We start from the raw sequence: 19,252 nt of genomic DNA on the forward strand, positions 1-19,252 counted from the left end.
CTTTCTGCTGCAGTGGTCGAAACGGTGAAATAATAAACAAAAGTAATATCAATTTACTTAACCAAATCAATTATAAATAGATTTTCCAGCTTGAATAAATCAAAACCTATAAATAAATTTTCCAAGGCATCGACGTTATTCGAGCCAGTGCAACCACTGTGCACTTGTTCGCTGATCCACATTAGCCATTAGCATTAACGAAAATCACATAAAACCATATAGTGAGCAAGCGAGCGAGCGAGAGCTTGGTGCCGCCCAGGTGCGAGCAAGAGCGCAGCTGTGCAATTAAGCCCATGCAGGCCCAAGGGGGTCGTTCTGGTGCGCTGGCAATCGGGTTGTGCCAAAAAAGTGAAAATCACAGAGCCGATCAATTAGACGCGGCAAATCTGAATGTAACGATGAAATTAATGCACTTTTAATGGGCTCGCTCTTAGCAATTACTTACCTACTTTTGAAGCACATATAACAGCATTAATTATGATCCACAGTTTTCATTAAGTGGCGTATATTTGCCAATAATAATTTGGGATATTTCTTTTTTTTTTGTTGGATATTCTCACTAATGAAATCACTCTTGCATATATATACTTTTTTGTAATAAAATATAATAATATTATAATATAAAAATCATTTTGGCTCTTCTGGGGTTAAGTGAAGCCGCTTCAATTACACGAAAAATTGCAATGGAAATTTCCACTCGGGAATGACTGACTGTCTTTTGATTGCGTACCACCCCCCTTGTTGCCCAGCCAAGCGCCCCAAAACACCCCCAAATCATACACACCACACCATACACATATACACCCCCCCCCCCCCCCCGCCCCACCGCGAACAGCTGTTGCATTGACTGAAACCTCGGCGCCAAGTGAATTTGATCGATAAGACGCGCAAAATGAAAGGCGGGAAGGGCGGGGAAAACTTTTGTGAAATGACGAAAAGGCTGGAAAATGCTTGAACAAAAAAAAATTGTATGTAATCTGAACGGTTGAGGAGGGGTAATAAATCAAAATTGAAACAGGTGTTCTGCCAAAGGATCCATTATCATTAATGCCACCAAAATACTATCGCATTTCATTTATCCAATTGTTCGGAATTTTCCAGTAACTACTACTTGCATTTGGCTACTTTGCATTTTTCAATCATCATGGGAAAGCAATTTAAAACTGTTAGTGAAAATGAAATATTTTTGAATAATGTATTGCAGTTGGGAAATATGGGAAATATTAAAATGGTGTATGGATTATATTCTTTGGATACTTAAAGTAGCCATAACATTGATAAGCCAAACTGAGACCTTCTCAAAAGCACGTTTTCGGATAAAATGGGTATTCAACCCAGTGTTTTCCTTCAGACTTGAAATTCAAATGGATGGGACGATGGAAGATTCGGGAAACTTGTGCTTACGTAAGTATACACTTCGCGTATGTATGTATTGCCATAGCATCTCGATAAGTTTACTGTAGAAATTTGTAGAACTGCAAAGTTTCACTGGAAGTACACGATAAGCCGAAACTATAACCTACCACAATATCCTTATCAGTGAATGCAATACATGTTCCTTTGACAAAAAAAACACGTCATATTTGTACGATTCAAAGGCACCTATTCTTGGTAGTAACTAACTAAAAATCCACCACATTCAACTTGAGATTCCCCATAACTCTTGATGTAAAATAAAAACACAATATGAAGTATAACCTTCTTTTTAAGCCGTAATTTATTCTGATGCAATTGGTGAGTGGCACCCGTTCATCTAAATGAAAACGTGATTGCCACGTTGGGCTCAATCGGTCACATTTTCCCATTTACATACATACATCTATCTACAAATGTACTTTTTACCCACTCCAGAGATCAGAAATTGATGATTGGATGGGCAGCGGAACCCCCATGTAGTAATAAATACAGAACTTTGAAATTTTGTACCCTCCACTGACGCAATTGACTTGGGATACTTTGATTGCAATCTTGGTGCTCAAGTGATGGTGCGTCATTAACCCTTTTCCACTTCATGTTACTATTTTTGTTTACTCAGATACTTTAGAACCTTCAATGCCGGTATCTTTGAACTAAATCTAGATGATTGTTCTATCTGATTTCACAATAATATTAAATATTAAATATTATAATCAGTTTTAGTATACAAATTCGAAAGGTATTCAAAAGTCTTGTATTCTTTTCGAAATAATGCAATGTAGGATAAATACAGTAGTTAGAGGGTTAACGAAGCAAAAACTTTCCATTCATGGGAATTCGTTGAATGATCTTCAATTGGCAATCGGCTAAGTCAGTTACGAGCTTTTCCGACAGCGCCGATCGCTCGTCAATCGGCGATAATTGGTTCAAGGTCGTTTTTGGAGGTGTGGGGGTAGGGGGGCGTAAAGAAGTGACACGTCCGCTAATAGAAATGCCATGAAAAACAAAAGAAACTCTAAGTGCAATTCCACATATAGCAGCACTAATTTTAGATTCGCTGAGGCGCTGGCAAATTTTTTAATGACCATTGAGCAGCCGAAAGCAGAAATTGCTTGGCGACGTGACAAATGCAGTGGCGAAAATAATCTCGCCCATTTCCCTGACATCTTCCTCACGACAGGGCACGTCTTGATGTCTTGAAATCGTTGAAAATACAGTGGGATATGGGGCTAAAGGGGGTTCACCCAGCAGTAGTTTCACTTAGATACATATCACAGGCATTAAATGATCGGTTTGATACACATCCATTATATTTTCTACATACGAATACATCCCAATAAAAATAAAAACGTACTTTGACAAGAAAGTACATCTAGAATTTAATTTTTTTGTATTTTTTTAAATTCAAAAATACGTTGAGATCAGCGTTCAAAATGCGCGCCAAGCGGCCGGCGCTGCCAGCTTGTCGGAAGCTACCGATAACAGCGCCGATTACAGTGCCGATAGGCGGCGGTCATCGGGAAATACCAAATGCGAGAAACGCACTAAAAAATCGCTGACGCGGCGGGCCAGACCGCATGCAGCTCCACTTCCAGTGTCCACCATCTTGGCCGAAGTTGCCACAAAAGTAGAATCGTGACGGACGGCAAATAATTGCAAAACGCATAGTGTTGACTATTGTGGAAAAAACCCAGAGCGAAAGGCCGCCAAAAAGAAGTTGGCAATAAAGCAGGCGGGGATTGAGTACCGAATCCAGCTGGGCCATAAGGTGCTCGAATTTGATTTCAATATTAATTCCAGCCGTGCGAAAGAGACAGCGCGTCAGCCGAGTGCGAGAGGGAGAAGCAAAAGCAAAGGCAAAGGCAGAGGCAAAGCAGGGTTGTCGCCGGGAAAAAATCATATTGTTAAAGTAGGAAAATCAAAGGCTACTGTGAAATCTTCAGATCTTCAGATTTTGCCAAAACAGGTCGTAAGTGATCAAAACTTATTCAAAGCCAACTCGATATGAATGCCAAGCGCGTGAAGTATTCCATGGTGAAGGAGGAGATCGTGCCCGTGCTTATCGAGCAAGATACCGAGGTTGATCCCGAGGAGGAGCCCGAGGAGGATGAGGAGCACGTTCAAGAAGATGACGGCCAGGAGACGCAATATACGTATGCCTATACCACCGGCGACGACGATGACACCGAAACTGCGGTGGTGACCCTCAGCGATCGTGACCACGAGGCGCTGGTCAATGCCGAGGAGGTGATTATCGATGAGAACGGTCACGCGGTGACCCTGCAGGAGCTGGTCGAGAACAGCACCGTCGAGGAGGAGACCATCGAACAGGGCGATGGTACACACACCATCCTTCATATTGTGCCCAATATTCATGGCGAGGAGGTCGAGGAGGATGAAGAGCTCGAGGATGGCGAGGAGGTAGAGCATGACGATGAGTTTGTCACCGTCGACCACGAGGGCGGCGAATTGGAGGTTGAAGATGACGAGGTGGGCTCTATTGTGTTCGAGAGTACCATCGACCATGCCGAACAAGATCCGTATGGTCGCAACAAGACCTTCTACTGTCCCAATTGCGGCAATTGCTACAGCGCCGCCGGCTCCCTGAAGCTTCATATGCGCGCCTGCCTGCGGCAGAGGAACGAGATCTCCACCGATGAACGCAAGTGCAAAGTGTGCAGCAAGGTCTTCAACTCGGTTGCCTACCTCAAGGAGCATATGATGCGGCACACGGGCGAGCAGCCCTTCCGCTGCACCCGCTGCTATCGCAAGTTCGTCGAGGAGAGCAAATTTACCGCCCACATGGAGTCGCACAAGCACCAGGACAAGCTCGAGGCCGAAGCGGTGGCCCTGGCCGCCCAGCACGGCGGCAAGAAGGTGGTCGTCAAGGAGTTCCAGTGCGCCTTCTGCTCGCAGAACTTCACCGTCGTCTTCGATGTTGGCCAGGTGAAGAGACGCTATGCCTGCGACGCCTGCCGCGATAAGTACTCTAATGCGGAGGCACTGCGGCAGCACAAGCAGCAGGTGGAGGAGAAGCGCGAGTTCAGCTGCGTACGTTGCGGCCGCAAGTTCGTTTTCGAGGGCTTCCTACAGCGCCATCTGCCCACCTGCGATGGCAGCATCAAGCGTCGAAGGGACATGAAGTAGAGGCGGCCACAACGTGATGAGCACTGGCGGCGTCGGCAGCAGCTGGAGCCGGAGCGTGATGAGCAGAAATCGCCGCCGCCAGTGCGTTACGTTGTTATCAAGCAGGAGTACGTAGATTAGGAGCAGTAGGATTAGCTGGAGCACGAGCTAGTTTCTAATGATTCGCCCATGCAAAACTCGGACACTAGCCGCCCGGGCCAGGAGAAAGGAGCAGCTGCTGTTTATCTACACGCAAACATAAGTCCACACCCATATTGTATTTTTTGGGAGCCACAACGGGGGCCACTGTCGTCAAGCGATTCCAAAGGAAAGGGTTTATCTTTTACCTAGTTGTACACAAATCCACACACACAGTTGTTTTTTTTTTTATATGATTTCAGGCCAACTCTGCGGTTTACAATTGAAGATAAAAGCATGTCGACGGATGTCGATCATGGCCCATGTATAGATATATATTACTTACTTATAATTACGACTACTTAATGTTAGAGCTCACGATCACCCGCTATTGTGTAATAACCCGAAACTCCAAATACTGACACACAAAACGAGCGTCAAATCGATGTTGAATTCAATAAAAAATAAAAATAAAATAAATCAAGAATGTTTTTCAATGGCTCAAGATTTCTTCATTGCTATTTTAATAATCCCTATTGAATCATAAGCATTTCGTAGTGTTTTATGTTGTGAATTTATTATTTTTACTAAGCAGCAGATTTTCAATTAGATTTTAATTTGGTGACACAGCCAACTGGGATTCCCCGCTGTTGGTGCCACCAAATCCATCTAATTTGGCCATTTTTGAGCACTGCCCGTGGGCTATATTGCAGCTGGACGGCAACGCCCCCGGTTTGGTAAAAATCTCTGGCTACCTCGGGTGGTCCAGCACAGGATTTGGATTAAACACACACAAAGAGAATCGGTATTTCAGCCAATCTGATCTGACATTATAATTGGTCGATACTTTCTTTTTTTGGCGCTTAGGCGGATGATCTACAAACAAAAAGGTGCGTGCTTAGGCATTAACTAATCCATTAACTAGGCCGATTTAGGACCAGAGCTTCAAGTGGGCACGCTTGGCGTACGACTTCCAGTCGGAGTGGGCGTAGAACTCCTTGAAAATGGGCGTGACCAGGGTATCCTCGGGCAGGGTCTTGAAAACGGGCTCACCATACCAGGTGCCCACCTCCCAGCCGGGCACGTTCTTCATCAGCTCGGCCTCCTCGTCCCGATTGCGTCGCAACTGGCGCAGGAATTCGCGATCCCGCTCGGCGACCAAAATGGGAAAGATGACATTCTGGGCGGAACGCATCTCGATCTCGTCGCGCTTCACCTTCTTGGCGGTCAAGTAGTAGATGCCCAGGCCAACGGCTGTCACAACCACATAGGTGCCGATGGTGGTGAAGCCTGCCGAGGGATTGATATAGTTACCAGCACATATATGGTTAGATCAATGGGATTTGGAGGAGCTCACCTGTGAAGTAGCTCTTCGGTGGCACGCGGGCAAAGGGTATCTTCTTGTAGCCGCCCGGCGGTGGAAGGTCCTGTTTCGGGGGACAATGCGGCACTGCCGTCGCCATGGTGACTCCTCCTGTGGTACAAAGTATATATCAGTCGGCTGTTTGGCCGGTAAACTGGGACTTACGCTCGAATAAAGGGAAAAAATCTGTTGAATTGTCAAAAAAATGACGTTTTTTGCATAACACCAAGGCAGTGTGGCCTGACTTGGGGCAGGGTAAAATACCAAGTAGTGACGAAAATATACCAAAAAGTGGCGAATACTGCAAACGAAGTTGAAAAATATTTTCTAACGTGAAAAGTTGAGTCAATTTATTTGATTTATATTATATTATTATCGAAAGACAATCACAACAACAAGTCACAGTAGAACGTGCAAACGTTTATACGGTATTACAGTATATACAGTATTCCGAACTGTTTGATACCATCCCTATATTTATCGCAATCGCTTTCCTGTCAAAATAAATTTTTGTATCCTACATCACTAGCTTTCACATTCCCAAAAACAAGAGAAAAAGCGAACTAGAAACTTCGAAATATCGTATATATTTACAGCTAAAAGTAGTAATGTTCGTACGCCGTTTCGGAAATGGCTCTTTGGGCCATCATTTTGCCTTTCAACGACGTTATTTGGCTAAAAATTCTATGTGGGACTCGAAGTCCATTGGGACTCCAAGTTCATTCCGAATGCGTTCCAAAAAGGATAACGTGACTGGCAATCTCAAGGAGCAGCAACAATCGGCGACTCCGGAAACCTTGAACATGCCTGATATGCAGGATGCCCAAGTGAGTTTTCTTTTAATATAAATCTCCCTTCATCTGATTTTTCCATAACAGCGAGAAAGGTGACCAAGACCATATGACCATAAACAAATTTTATTTAATATTTGCCAAGATCTGTTTTTCCAAATTTCGTTCAAAAATGAATCAGTTTTTTGGCCACAACTTTAAAAATATTTGTCCAAATATGGAGTTCCATATCTCGTTGAGCTCGTATTTAAATTCCCTATCAAACTGTATCCACAAATGGAAATTCTATTTTTTGACCATTTTTCGCAAATTTTGATGATGTTACCCCTTACAAAAAATGCGAAAAATTACCAAAAAATTAGTTTTTCCAAATCGGTCAAAAAGTGATTGGGATGGTTAGCCTTCGCAATTAGCTGCTCAAAACAGTTATTCTTTTCGCTTTGTGATCACTTTTAGTCAAGTTATGATTAAAATGCCCATCTATAATTTTGTAATTTTTGCAAAAATAATTTTTTTCGATTTTCCGTCATAAAAGAATCAGTTTTTTTTTGCCATAACTTTAAAAATAATTGTCTGAATACGGAATGCAATACCTCGTCGAGCTCGTATTTAAATTCCCTGTCGAACTGTATCAAAAAATAGGAATTCTATTTTTTGGCCAATTTTTGCAAATTTTGATGATGTTACCCCTTACAAAAAAAAAATTGACCCAAAAATTAATTTCCCTAAATCCTTCAAAAAGTGGTAGGAATCCTAGCACTGCGAATTCGCTACTAAAAGTAAAAAAACTACTAAAACTAAGTAATTAAAACTACTAAATTGTAAACTGTACGACAAGTTTTAACAAAGTTATGATGATAAACGTCTTCGTGAATATCGAACTTTTTATTGATCTGTGGCCTTTTTCGGCAAAGCTTTATTATAAAACTTCAGTTGAAATATGATTATTTTTTACAAAAGTCGGTGTTTGATTTTCCCGCAATAAAAAGATATTTCCCTCACACGACAGTATTTATACTCTATAGCAAACAGACAATGTCAGGGAGCGGTTTAAAATGCATGGAAATGGGGGGTGTCGACTGGGATAGCTAATAGACTTTTTTAAAATTGGAATTGAAAACTAGTCTGCACTCGAGCAAATGTCAATTTATATGGATCTTAGTAGAGCAAAAATGCATCCAAAGCATATAACATCTATTTCAATTAAATAAGTTGCGTGGGCGTTTTTTTTCAAGTACCAGAGCAGGCAGCCCACCTTAAGTGTGACCTTTCTGGGGGAGAGCGGAAAACGCCGTTGCGTGGGAATTAGCGGGTGTTCTTTGCGCTCGTGCCGCCCCTTCCCGCAGAAAATGCGATTGGCGCCATTCAGTTGCCGCGCAGCTGCTAGACGAGAGACCCACGAAAAGAACACTTCACTTCCAGAAAAAGGAAAGCAAATTTTTTTCTGTGTGTGTGTTTTTTTCTAGCCAAGGCGAAAGTGTTTTTCTTCTACTCGCAGCCGTACGTAATCGCATTGCCATGTCGCTCTATCGCATTTCCGCACGGAAATTGTCCGAGGCACAGGTGAGTTCTTCATTTTAACTTTTCGAATTACCCCTTTGCTTTTCGACCAGTGTATCGAATTCCCATGCTTTCCTGGGATCTCTATCCACCTCCTTCCAGTTAGCTAACCGTAAAGTGTGTCGCTTCTGTTGTTAAAACCTTCGTCCTCTCCCCTCCCTTTCGCTCTTCCTCAACCCATCCCTCATCTGATCCTACTCCTCTTTTCCCATCCTCTTCTTCTTCTTCAACACACGTCACGCTGGAATTGAAAAAAAAAGAATTTCCAGACATGTGCTTGCGATTAAGAACTTTATTCTCTTCATTGTTGTTGGCGAATGATAAGTGCTAACGTGTATGCATGTACGTACGTATGTGTGTGCCTGTGTGTATGTGTGTCTTCTAATACATTACATAATCGCCAAATGAAATTCGCCCATTTCTTTTTTTTTTTGGCAACATCGGAATGCCTATAAATAAAAATCTCTATATTCTTTGTGGGTTTAACGAACTTTGTCTCTTTTTGGGCCGCCCGCTTTAAATTTTTTTTTGGTAAATTTCCACAAGTCCGGCTTGATTTTTTTTGGGTCTTATTCTTGTAAATTTACAACAACAAAAACAAATGCCACGGCGCAGAGCGAAGTGAAGAAAAAGAGCGTAAGGCAGAGAGAGTTGGTCGAGCAAGAGAGAGCAGAGAAAAAAACAGAGAATACCATTTTCCCCTTTCATTCGTTCCCGTTTCGTTTCTCATGCGTGTCACTATGCTTATGCTGTGCTTTTGTTGTTGCCAAAAGCGATAGAAGGAAGACACACCATCTCTCTTTTGCAAAAGAGAAGTGTCCGCCGAATGACCTTAAAGCAAAAGGAGGAGCAGCAGCACGCCCACTTACCACCCACCGGCAATGCACATTTGCATGTGAGCGGATTGCATAATGCCAAGAACGAGAAAAATGACAAAAAGAATAGTACTTGCGATTTTGTAATGAGAAAAATCAATAGCACACACACACACACGTACGTACAAATGTACACCCACGGCGTGCACACATACACACAAAAAAGGGCTTGCAGGACGAGCCTCCTTTTGATTTTTTTCGGGGGTGATTTGCTTTCTCTTTGACCTGCGTGGGGTAATAAGTACACAGGCAAAAAAGGAAATTAAGGTCAATGCGGCAACTTTAATAACAAACAAACGTTTGAAAGTGTCCTTTAATAATAACAGAATTATAATAATGTATAATGCATATATGAACAATCAAATACATATAACTTCATTTAAAATTAAAATCAAGGGAAACAGTAATTACAAGTGTAATTTTGACCCAATTTTGTTATTTGTGCAGTCTGCGATAATTATTAAATTAATTATTAATGTATGCTGCAATTATTTCTCGCCGTGTAGATTCCCCAAATGTTATGCACACTCCCCAAATCTTCTTCTTCCTGTTCTGCCGCCGCTGGCCGAGTGCCAAAAAAATGTTGGTGCTGACGCGTTTTATTTAATTTTGTTTTTCTTTTCTCTGCTTTTAGGTTTTTGCTTATTTTGTCTATAAATAATTCTTGTAAATGTTACAGTAGAAAAGGTTTAATTTGTTTGTTTTCCACTTCCAACAATTACATGCAATATATCTACATATTTTATATGCAGCAAATTGGCCAATAACCCACATATTTCTGCCAAGTGTTTAGGCCAAAGCAAAAAAGCGCTGTTTTATTTGCGTTTGACGTAGTTTGACGAAATGGCAACACGCGAAATTTTTTAACGCCTCTCCGCTAATACGTCACAAATCGTGACAACTCTTACGTAACGCCCACAAGCCTTTTTCCTTTTGTTTTTCCAAAACAAACCAAGAGGGGAGAGACAGAGAATTAGAGAGTAAGCGAAAGAGAGAGTGGAAAGTAAGAAGAGTGCCGTTAGAGAGCGGAAAAAGTAAACAGATGATCAAGCGATTGCATAAGAGCAAATGCATAATTTATACACAATTTGTACATTAGCTTTTACGACCGGTGCGCATTTTTGATTAGCGAATCTAAATAGGGATTTTATGACCAGCGGGCAAAGCTCAAGTGGACCATTTTTTCCACCTGGATTAATGCCAATCCAGAATTCTAGTTATGCGCGTGATAACACGCCGCCTTCTTAAACGTCATGGAAAGTTCGAGGGTCCCGAGATACGAGAGATAATGGAACCAAATCATCACTATTTGACCAAACTTCAGATGTTCATGGCTAAAATCCGGCGAAAAAAAACCCCCCCTCCTTGCCATCAGAATAATAAATAATTAATGAATCCCATCGTATATCAACACTTCGTATCAACAGCGTTATGTTTTTTTTTTTTGCTGTTATCAGCTAAGGGTTTCTCCCATCCATAAAGGCTTTATGATCCAAATTTACATATGTACCATGACATGAACTTTATGCTGACTAACCTCCTCTTATAATACTAATTCACAAACAATCGACGTACATATGTACATTTGTGTATATTACAACAATATGTTTAATCGCAGGCTTATGCAACTCAGTAAAAATGTCACCTTGTTGGGAGAATGCATTGCCGAACAATACTAAATGCATTGCAAATAGAAATCTGTAATACTGTATATATATATATATACATTTATATCTTCCTGTATGATTTGCAAGTAAAATTGTCTAAATCAGTAATGCGTGCAGCATTTCAGATAGCTTTTAGCCTTTCCACAATGCGCCCCGCCCAGTCTGTTGTCCATATCTCCTTATAGCATATATACTATATGGTACATTGTATAAGCCCCCTTTATAACTAACACCCCCGTCGTTTTCGGAGCGAACTGATAAGCGTGACAAATTTGCCGCTGAAGCACATGATCGGTAGACGTCGCCATATCGCTGATAAAGCGGACACGCAAAGCCCCCACGCAAACCAACTGGGAATGCGAATGCGAATGCGAATAAGGTGTTAACTCAATCAGTTTTTATTTTGATTATGATAAAAAGACGGCCAAATATTTGTATACATACTACTATGTACGATTTGGGCGATTTCGCAATGCGCAAATTGTTCGCTTTGTAGATACAAGATACAAATGTATCCGTATGATTGATGGTCATAAAAGTTCGAACAGGGCTGCACATAAAGCAAAATTTTGTATTTTAAATAGTAACTAATTACCAAACTTTTTTCCATTTGCCGAACATCGTTACGTTTACAGCAGAAACGCAAAGATCTTAAGAACCTGGCAACCGGAATCTGTAATATGTAAATTGGAATCTGCTTAATTCCGCAATTTCTCGCAAAAGTCCCCATTATGATCTTTGCTTAGTCAGACTTTGTATTTTACAGCATTTAAATGACTGAGGGAAGAAAATTGCGACCCGGCAACAACAGACAGGCATCTGAAGTTTGTTCAACTGATCCGATCCGATCCAATCCGAAACGAAACAACGATTCTCCAGTTGACTTGAGTTGAATTTAGTTGAGTGACGGGATTACGTCACGCGGTACTTTCAATGCGATGCGATTGTGTGATGATGTCCGTTTACTTTCGGCGGCAGAGACAATAAAATGGCACTACTACCACTACAACTACTACTAACTATAGTGGAGAATGGCAAACGCAGCGCTCTAAACTTAATTAAGACGATTAACTCGGTGACTGCAATTATTAGACAACCGACAAGCGGTCGCTCTCTAATAGCAGATATCATTAAAGTCGAATTGAAAACGCCACGCGATGCAAGGCGGCCCAAGGTTCCCATTGCCCATTGCCCCATACCCCGACCGATACCCACCACCATTCATCATCCATAGTGGGATGCAACCGTTTCCATGATCACCATTCAAATGCCAAGCGATTGAAGTACAGACTTCGTTTCATCGTGCATTCTGTCAGTTGCATAACTCGCATGGGTTTAATTGCATATTATGGTATGGAGCATTTAAAGTTTTACTTCCGATGCAGCTTCACTGTAGTCTGTTGTGTGAGAACACTTGATTCCATCGCCGCGGGGTCAACGGCGGCTCACCTCGATGACAACTCTGCTCGCTGCTCGACGCTCGGCGCTCGAGGCTTTCCCGGCTTTCTCAAGGTTTCTGTTTCGTTTTCGCACTTATATATATATATATATGTATATGTATATACATTGCGTAACCCGATGGATCGGATCATTCGATCGAGGTGAAAGAAGTGAAGCAAGTCTGCCGGCGCCGTCACAACACGCGAGTCCAGAACCATAGCCAGAACGCTTCCTTGATGACATGGCAAACGCTGCCCACAGTTAGACATGCGATAATTGCCGGCGCGTGAGACCTTGAAATCTATTCGGAACATCTAATACTACATATACAACTAACTACTACATACATATACTACTACTTATACTACTACTACTTGTACACATGCTCGCCCATTGTCGGGGGCTTGGGCTTATCAGCAGATGAACGCACGCCTCTGGCCCAGATAATGGGCCCGCCAGTCGTATGTACGTACATATTCTCGCCTGGAGCCTGAGGCTCGCTTCAAGTGTCCACTCTGCCAAAAAAAAAAACTGCCCCCCCCCCCTCCCACCACCTCTAGTGCCCCCTCCCGCTCATCACTCCGGAAAAGTGAAATAATTGCGGAGCATAGCGATTAGATAGCAGCTGTAGTACAGTGGTGCGTGGTCATTGTTTTTTTGTTATATTATTATTTATTTATTTTTTTGTTATGCAAACCATTTTCGCGTTTGACAGCTCAATTAGCATTAGAAACATGAGCATTTCACTTGCGGTTTGCCGCATTGGCTACAAAACGATGTTTGATATCTTGGGGTTCCGATTTCCCACTATACAGAAGAAAAACAAGAATGATGTGAAATGGGAATTGTATTTCTTGTTATTTGAGTTCTGAGTACCTTTTCGCTCAGTGTATCGTTTTGTGGTAAGAAAAACCAAAGGATTTGCGGTTACCAACAACGGAAAGCCTGTTTTGTATTTTGATATGCTGCTCGGCTATTATCGGTAATTAATATGCACGTCGTTTTTTAGCCAAAAGGCTTTTTATCAATGAACGTGAATGAAAAACCGGTCATCGCTTGGCGGCTCACCCGTTAAATTGGTCCGCGAATCATGCAATTCAATTTTGCAGGCGGCGGCGCCACAAGTTCACTTGGTTAATTGAATTTGTTGACCCACTGGCCGCGCAGCAAGAAAAATAAAGAAAATCATGCCAGAGTGGTGGGGATATATGTACATAGTGGTGCGGTGGAGCGGAGAGGGGGGGGGGGTGTGTGCTCCACAACGCCCGTCAATCAAATACAAATCCGCACTTTGCGCCCGACGAGCGGAATCGGAATTGAAATCGGACTCGCGGCTCGGAATCGCATTTTCCATTCCATTTCGCTTCGTTTTATTTGACAAATGCCAACGCGTGGCTAAAGATCACTGGGGTGTTCCAGTTTAAGAGCTTTTCCACATTAGGAATGTTCCATTTATTAAAAAAAAAAATACACATTTTTCTACGAGTTGAGATGTTATTCCCTTCAGTTAAATATTTTAGTTAAGTTGTTACTTAAATTTTTTTTTTTCTTTTAAATTTCCTTATGATCTTAAACTTTTATTTCAATTATTGAAAGAAAGTAGGGTCAAATTAACAATTGAAGATCACTTCCTTCCTATATGTGTACATATATATATGATCTCAAAGCGATTCTTTTGCATATGTAATTTAAATAAATGCAAACAAAAAAAATATGTAAACCTGGAATTGAATCAGGTGTGTTGTGGGCGGTTCATTGAACCGGCGGTTAAGTTGAATTCAATTAAATGCCGGCAAACATTTGTTTGTGCCACACTCGCAGTTCGTCCAACCCAGCGAATCTGACGTGTCTGAGTCACTAAAAATGCAAAATGTTCAAATGCTGACATAACCGAGCCAATGGCTGGGCAATGCAGCTTTATCAGCTGAGCTCAGACGAGCACACAGACTGACGGGGAATTACTCAATATATGGAATGTAAGTGCACATGAATGTGCCTTTCGCCTTGTACTTGAAAGCGTAGTTCAATGACAATGACGAAACGGTCGATTTGCAATCGATAACATTGATCGGAAGTGCTTGTTAGCTTGTCAGGCTTTCGAGAATTGGCTCGACTTTTTATGTTCCCGACGGGGGGCTTAAATTGCATTTCTACATAATCTCTATGTAAGCCGGTTAATATTTCGATTTCATTCAATTCCTGGAAAGCTCTGACGATTGTCGTCGATAAATTGATAGACAATAAACGATAACTTGCAATTATCTTCGATTAATGGTGGAACCCGAACTTATTATCAGTACTGGAAGTCTATGCTTTTCTTTTGTTTGAATCATAATCAATTGTTTATTTTTTTGGGTGTCTTATGTTGCCTTTGTTTATTTCTAGCACTTCTTGTTTAATTGCTTAACATAATTACTAAAACTACATATGCTCTCTTCCAGAAACTGCCAAATGTGGGAGCCTATGTTCGCATGATCGCCGCCGATGGCAAGAGCCTGCGCGACGTGCTGGCCGCCAAGGTGCCCCAGGAGCAGGAGCGCGTAAAGAACTTCCGCAAGCAGCATGGCGCCACCAAGATGGGCGAGACGACCATCGACATGATGTACGGCGGCATGCGCGGCATCAAGGCCCTGGTCACCGAGACCTCGGTGCTGGATGCTGACGAGGGTATCCGCTTCCGCGGCCTCTCCATTCCCGAGTGCCAAAAGGTTCTGCCAGCCGCCGATGGCGGCACTGAGCCCCTGCCCGAGGGTCTCTTCTGGCTGCTGTTGACCGGCGAGGTGCCCACCAAGTCCCAGGTGCAGCAGCTGTCCCGCGAATGGGCCGAGCGCGCCGCCCTGCCCCAGCACGTGGTCACCATGTTGAACAACATGCCCACCACCCTGCACCCGATGTCGCAGTTTGCTGCCGCCGTCACTGCGCTGAATCACGACAGCAAATTCGCCAAGGCATACTCGGATGGTGTGCACAAGAGCAAGTACTGGGAGTACGTCTACGAGGACAGCATGGACCTGATCGCCAAGCTCCCAGTGGTGGCGGCCACCATCTACTGCAACACCTATCGCGGCGGCAAGGGCTCCCGTTCGATTGACTCCAGCCTGGATTGGTCGGCGAACTTTGTGAAGATGCTCGGCTACGACAACGCCCCCTTCACCGAGCTGATGCGTCTCTATCTGACCATCCACAGTGACCACGAGGGTGGCAACGTGTCTGCCCACACCGTTCACTTGGTGGGCTCCGCCCTCAGCGATCCCTACCTCTCCTTTGCCGCCGGCCTGAACGGTCTGGCTGGTCCCCTGCACGGCCTGGCCAACCAGGAGGTGCTCGTGTGGCTGCGCAAGCTGCAGAAGGAGGCCGGCAACAACCCGTCGGAGGAGCAGCTCAAGGAGTACATCTGGAAGACCCTCAAGTCCGGACAGGTAGGTTCATTTCTCCATGAATATGATTTTCATATTATATAATTTAATCCTGATTATGTAAAAAAAAACAACAGAGATTTGTATTTACCAAAACTACTTGCACATTTTCCAGGTGGTTCCCGGCTACGGACACGCCGTGCTCCGCAAGACCGATCCCCGCTACACCTGCCAGCGTGAGTTCGCGCTGAAGCACCTGCCCGAGGACGAGACGTTCCAGCTGGTGTCGAAGATCTACAAGGTGGTGCCACCAATTCTGACCGAGACCGGCAAGGTGAAGAACCCCTGGCCCAATGTAGATGCCCATTCCGGTGTGCTGCTGCAGTACTACGGCATGAAGGAGATGAACTACTACACCGTGTTGTTCGGCGTTTCCCGTGCCCTCGGCGTGCTGGCCTCCCTCGTCTGGGATCGCGCCCTCGGCCTGCCCATCGAGCGCCCCAAGTCATTCTCCACCGATCTGCTGGTCAAAATGGTCCAGAAGTAAGCAACTGGAGCAGGAGGAGCGGGAGGAGCTGGAGTTCAACCTTTTGTAGCCGGAGGACGATGGACGTAAAATGCAGAAGCTGTAGATTGTAATTGACGAGGGAAGAGGCAGAAAGAGAGAGATAGAGAGAGAGAGAGAATCGATCGGATTGGATTAGGATGAGATGGGATTGGATTGGATGGATATCGATATGACGACGCTGATATTGAGGGAGTTGGAGATGTGTAGTTGAGGAGAAGAGCAACCAAATACGAACCAATAGGACAAAAACGAAAACCAGAAGAAAACTGCAACACACTGCAACTGCAAAACAATAAGTTGGAAATAAGGCAGAAACATATTTTTAGTAGTAAAATAATTAACGAAGGGCAACCGACAAGCAACCACTTAATTATTTGTATAAGCTATATATATATATAAATATATATATATATATATATATATATATATACGATTGACTATATATATAGGGACAGGCAGAGAGAGTAAAATGTTTGCGCCTATTGTTTATGTTCAGCATTTCCCCCACCCGAAACCGCCCACGATACCCACTCTTTATTAAGTTTGTTATGTTTATATTTTGTTCATCTTAGCCGATCGATGGACTAACCACGACACGACCTTAATGATTTATCCCCCAAAAAGCCCGCCCGACCCACCAGCACCCACCCCGCCTGAAAAACCTAAAAAAAAATTACTAACTTGATAACATTTTACTTTTAATTTAACTATAATTTATTATGCAAACAAGATACAAACAAACAAGTGTAAAGAAACCAACAAAAACATTTGAAAAAAACTCAATAAAAAAACAGAACAATAAATAATATAATGCATAGAGAGTAGTTATTGTCAACTCCACCAGTGGAAGCTGCAAACGCGTTCGTTCATCGCCGTGCAAGTGTATTCGAGAAAGCAAAACCCACAATAAATCTTAGCAAACTTGAATCGCAGATCGTTTGTACATTTTCGGAGCGAAAGGGTGCGAAATATTGGTGACGAATGCTGAAGCTCTGCTAAATTGGAACTGCCAGTGTGGCCGAAGTCGCAAAGCAGCCACTGCCAGTGTGACCGAAACTGCATGTGATTCACATGATTTCAAAAATGTCTACCCGCACAATTCGGACACATTGTGCAAATTTTTTTTTTATTAAAACAAGTACATATATGCTTGGTTAGAAAAACATATTACGTTTCACTACTCAATTCGCCAAAAAGATTATTTTCCTTTGGAGGAAAGTCACTAACGAATTCGAAATTTGGTTATACATGCACATATTGGTTAACTGAATGCTGTGGCATTAAAAATTTCGACTAATTGGATCACTTAGCAGGATATGATTATACATACAATAAATAAATAAAAGTGGATAGTGGAGGCTGGACTAGCGCTGGTTCCTTTGGTCAACGAACTCCTCCTCGGGCATCGCAGGCAAGACATCGACATCGAGCGGACCAGCAAACGCTTCTGACTATCGCTGATGCTCTGATTATGAATGGTGTCTTGGCTCTGATTGCTCCGCTGACTGATATTGAAGCTTCGATGACTCGGTTGTTGCGCTTGTCAAAGTAGTACATGCCGTCATGCTGGCCCCATTGGCTGGAGGAGATTGAATGGGCGCCGGGGTCATTCTGACCAACGCCATGGATGAGGTGTCCACATGATGTTCGCCTTGAATAGAAATAATCTACAGATCTTATTCAATAGCATATAGGATTGCTTACCACTACCGCTGGCATTAGCTTCCGTTTTAACGCTGCTTAAGTCTAAGGATTGGGGGTGAATAGCGCGTTGGACCTGGACGGGATTCTGGGCCACTCGGGCAGTAGGCGTCAAGTCGCCAAGGGGATGGGGTGTGACCAGGACGTTTTCGGACGCGGGTATGGCGTCCACCAGGAAATCCGTTTGAGTGGCCTTTTCCGATCGAATGTGGTACATGAAGTGGGGCTGTGAGTTGTCCTTCTGGCGACTCAGCCTATACTGGCATATGCTTAGCTCGGTGCGTAGGGTCTCAAAACTGCACTTAATCGTCACATAATCATCTCTCTTTCTGTTCAGTCGTTCCCGGAGATACACGTTGAACCCCTCCATACGCTTCGCCTCTGCTTTCAATGACTCGATCTCCTGCTGCAGACTATCGTTCTCGGCCAGCAATCGATCAAAGTTGCTGCTGGAGTTGTTTGAATTGGAATTGCAGTTCGAATTGGAGTTGGAGTGAGTCTGGCAGTTCTTGTCCACCTTGAAGTCACCATCATGGACATACACCTGCTGCAATGTGGGCGTTAGACTCTTCGGCATGTCGCTCTTTTGGTCCTGCGCCTTGATCTCCGCTATGTACTGGCCCACCTTGCTGGTCACGTGCTGGAAGCGGCGCTTCGTGTAGGCCGAGTGGATGTCCAGGTAGTTGACCGCCTTTCTAGACCGCCCGCTGCCCGATGGAGCCTCCACGCCACCTAGTTTATGATCATCACCTGGTTGAAGAAGAAAGGATACATGTTAGCACTGGCCAATTGGCTGTGCACATTGTCTGAAGTACCCATTTTACAGCGAGATATGGAAGTATCAAAATTATATATGTATGAATGGTAAGAAACAAATTTTGAAATGAAAGCGTATGAAGTTATAACAAAAGGTAACGTGCACAGAAAAAGTTCCCTGTATATGAAATATGTTTGATGGGAATATTTCTCCTAGTTTAGTTAAGCAAGTTAAGAGAGTGGGATGGGGAGGGGGAAAAGCTTCTTACCATCGACATCCCCATCATAGTCGTCCTCATCCTCCTGATCGCGACCCACGGGATCGCTTACGCATGTCTTGGCGCTCTTGTTGGCCACATCCGCATCAAAGTCCGGATCCGCGTAGCAGATCTCCAAAAATGCGAAATGGTGCGAAACATTGGTGACGAATGCTGAAGCTCTGCGTAATTGAAACTGCCAGTGTGGCCGAAGTCGCAAAGCAGCCACTGTCAATGT

The 19,252-nt window shown here is 43.5% G+C and overlaps 3 protein-coding genes and 1 pseudogene across 6 annotated transcripts; 2 read left to right on the top strand and 2 right to left on the bottom strand.

Moving 5' to 3' along the window:
• The first annotated feature begins 3,018 nt into the window (after nucleotides 1-3,018).
• CG3847 (uncharacterized protein) lies at nucleotides 3,019-5,152 on the top strand. Its single transcript, NM_132089.4, has one exon. It carries the CDS (start codon nucleotides 3,421-3,423, stop codon nucleotides 4,561-4,563), a length of 1,143 nt encoding a protein of 380 aa, NP_572317.2. The 5' UTR covers nucleotides 3,019-3,420; the 3' UTR covers nucleotides 4,564-5,152.
• On the bottom strand, nucleotides 4,932-6,317 carry ND-B16.6 (NADH dehydrogenase (ubiquinone) B16.6 subunit). 3 transcript variants are annotated; one of them, NM_001316630.1, is made up of 3 exons: nucleotides 6,209-6,317; nucleotides 6,038-6,154; nucleotides 4,932-5,970 (listed from the first exon to the last, which is right to left on the bottom strand). In NM_001316630.1, the coding sequence occupies exons 2-3, from the start codon at nucleotides 6,141-6,143 to the stop codon at nucleotides 5,612-5,614; spliced, it is 465 nt and encodes a 154-aa protein (NP_001303559.1). In that variant the 5' UTR covers nucleotides 6,144-6,154; nucleotides 6,209-6,317; the 3' UTR covers nucleotides 4,932-5,611. The 3 variants fall into 3 exon arrangements, with proteins under 3 accessions (NP_001303559.1, NP_572318.1, NP_001284943.1); NM_132090.3 differs by having other exon boundaries at nucleotides 5,240-5,970; NM_001298014.1 differs by having other exon boundaries at nucleotides 5,484-5,970.
• Nucleotides 6,318-6,544: 227 nt separating this feature from the next.
• Nucleotides 6,545-17,239, top strand: kdn (knockdown). 2 transcript variants are annotated; one of them, NM_167072.2, is made up of 3 exons: nucleotides 6,545-6,870; nucleotides 14,818-15,795; nucleotides 15,908-17,239. In NM_167072.2, the coding sequence occupies exons 1-3, from the start codon at nucleotides 6,652-6,654 to the stop codon at nucleotides 16,277-16,279; spliced, it is 1,569 nt and encodes a 522-aa protein (NP_727091.1). In that variant the 5' UTR covers nucleotides 6,545-6,651; the 3' UTR covers nucleotides 16,280-17,239. The 2 variants fall into 2 exon arrangements, with proteins under 2 accessions (NP_727091.1, NP_572319.2); NM_132091.3 differs by lacking the exon at nucleotides 6,545-6,870 and adding an exon at nucleotides 8,198-8,397.
• A 172-nt stretch (nucleotides 17,240-17,411) lies between these two features.
• On the bottom strand, nucleotides 17,412-19,226 carry swaPsi (swallow pseudogene; annotated as a pseudogene).
• Nucleotides 19,227-19,252: the final 26 nt, after the last annotated feature.

The sequence above is a fragment of the Drosophila melanogaster genome, chromosome X (genome assembly GCF_000001215.4).
Source record: "Drosophila melanogaster chromosome X".
Lineage (NCBI taxonomy): Eukaryota > Metazoa > Arthropoda > Insecta > Diptera > Drosophilidae > Drosophila > Drosophila melanogaster.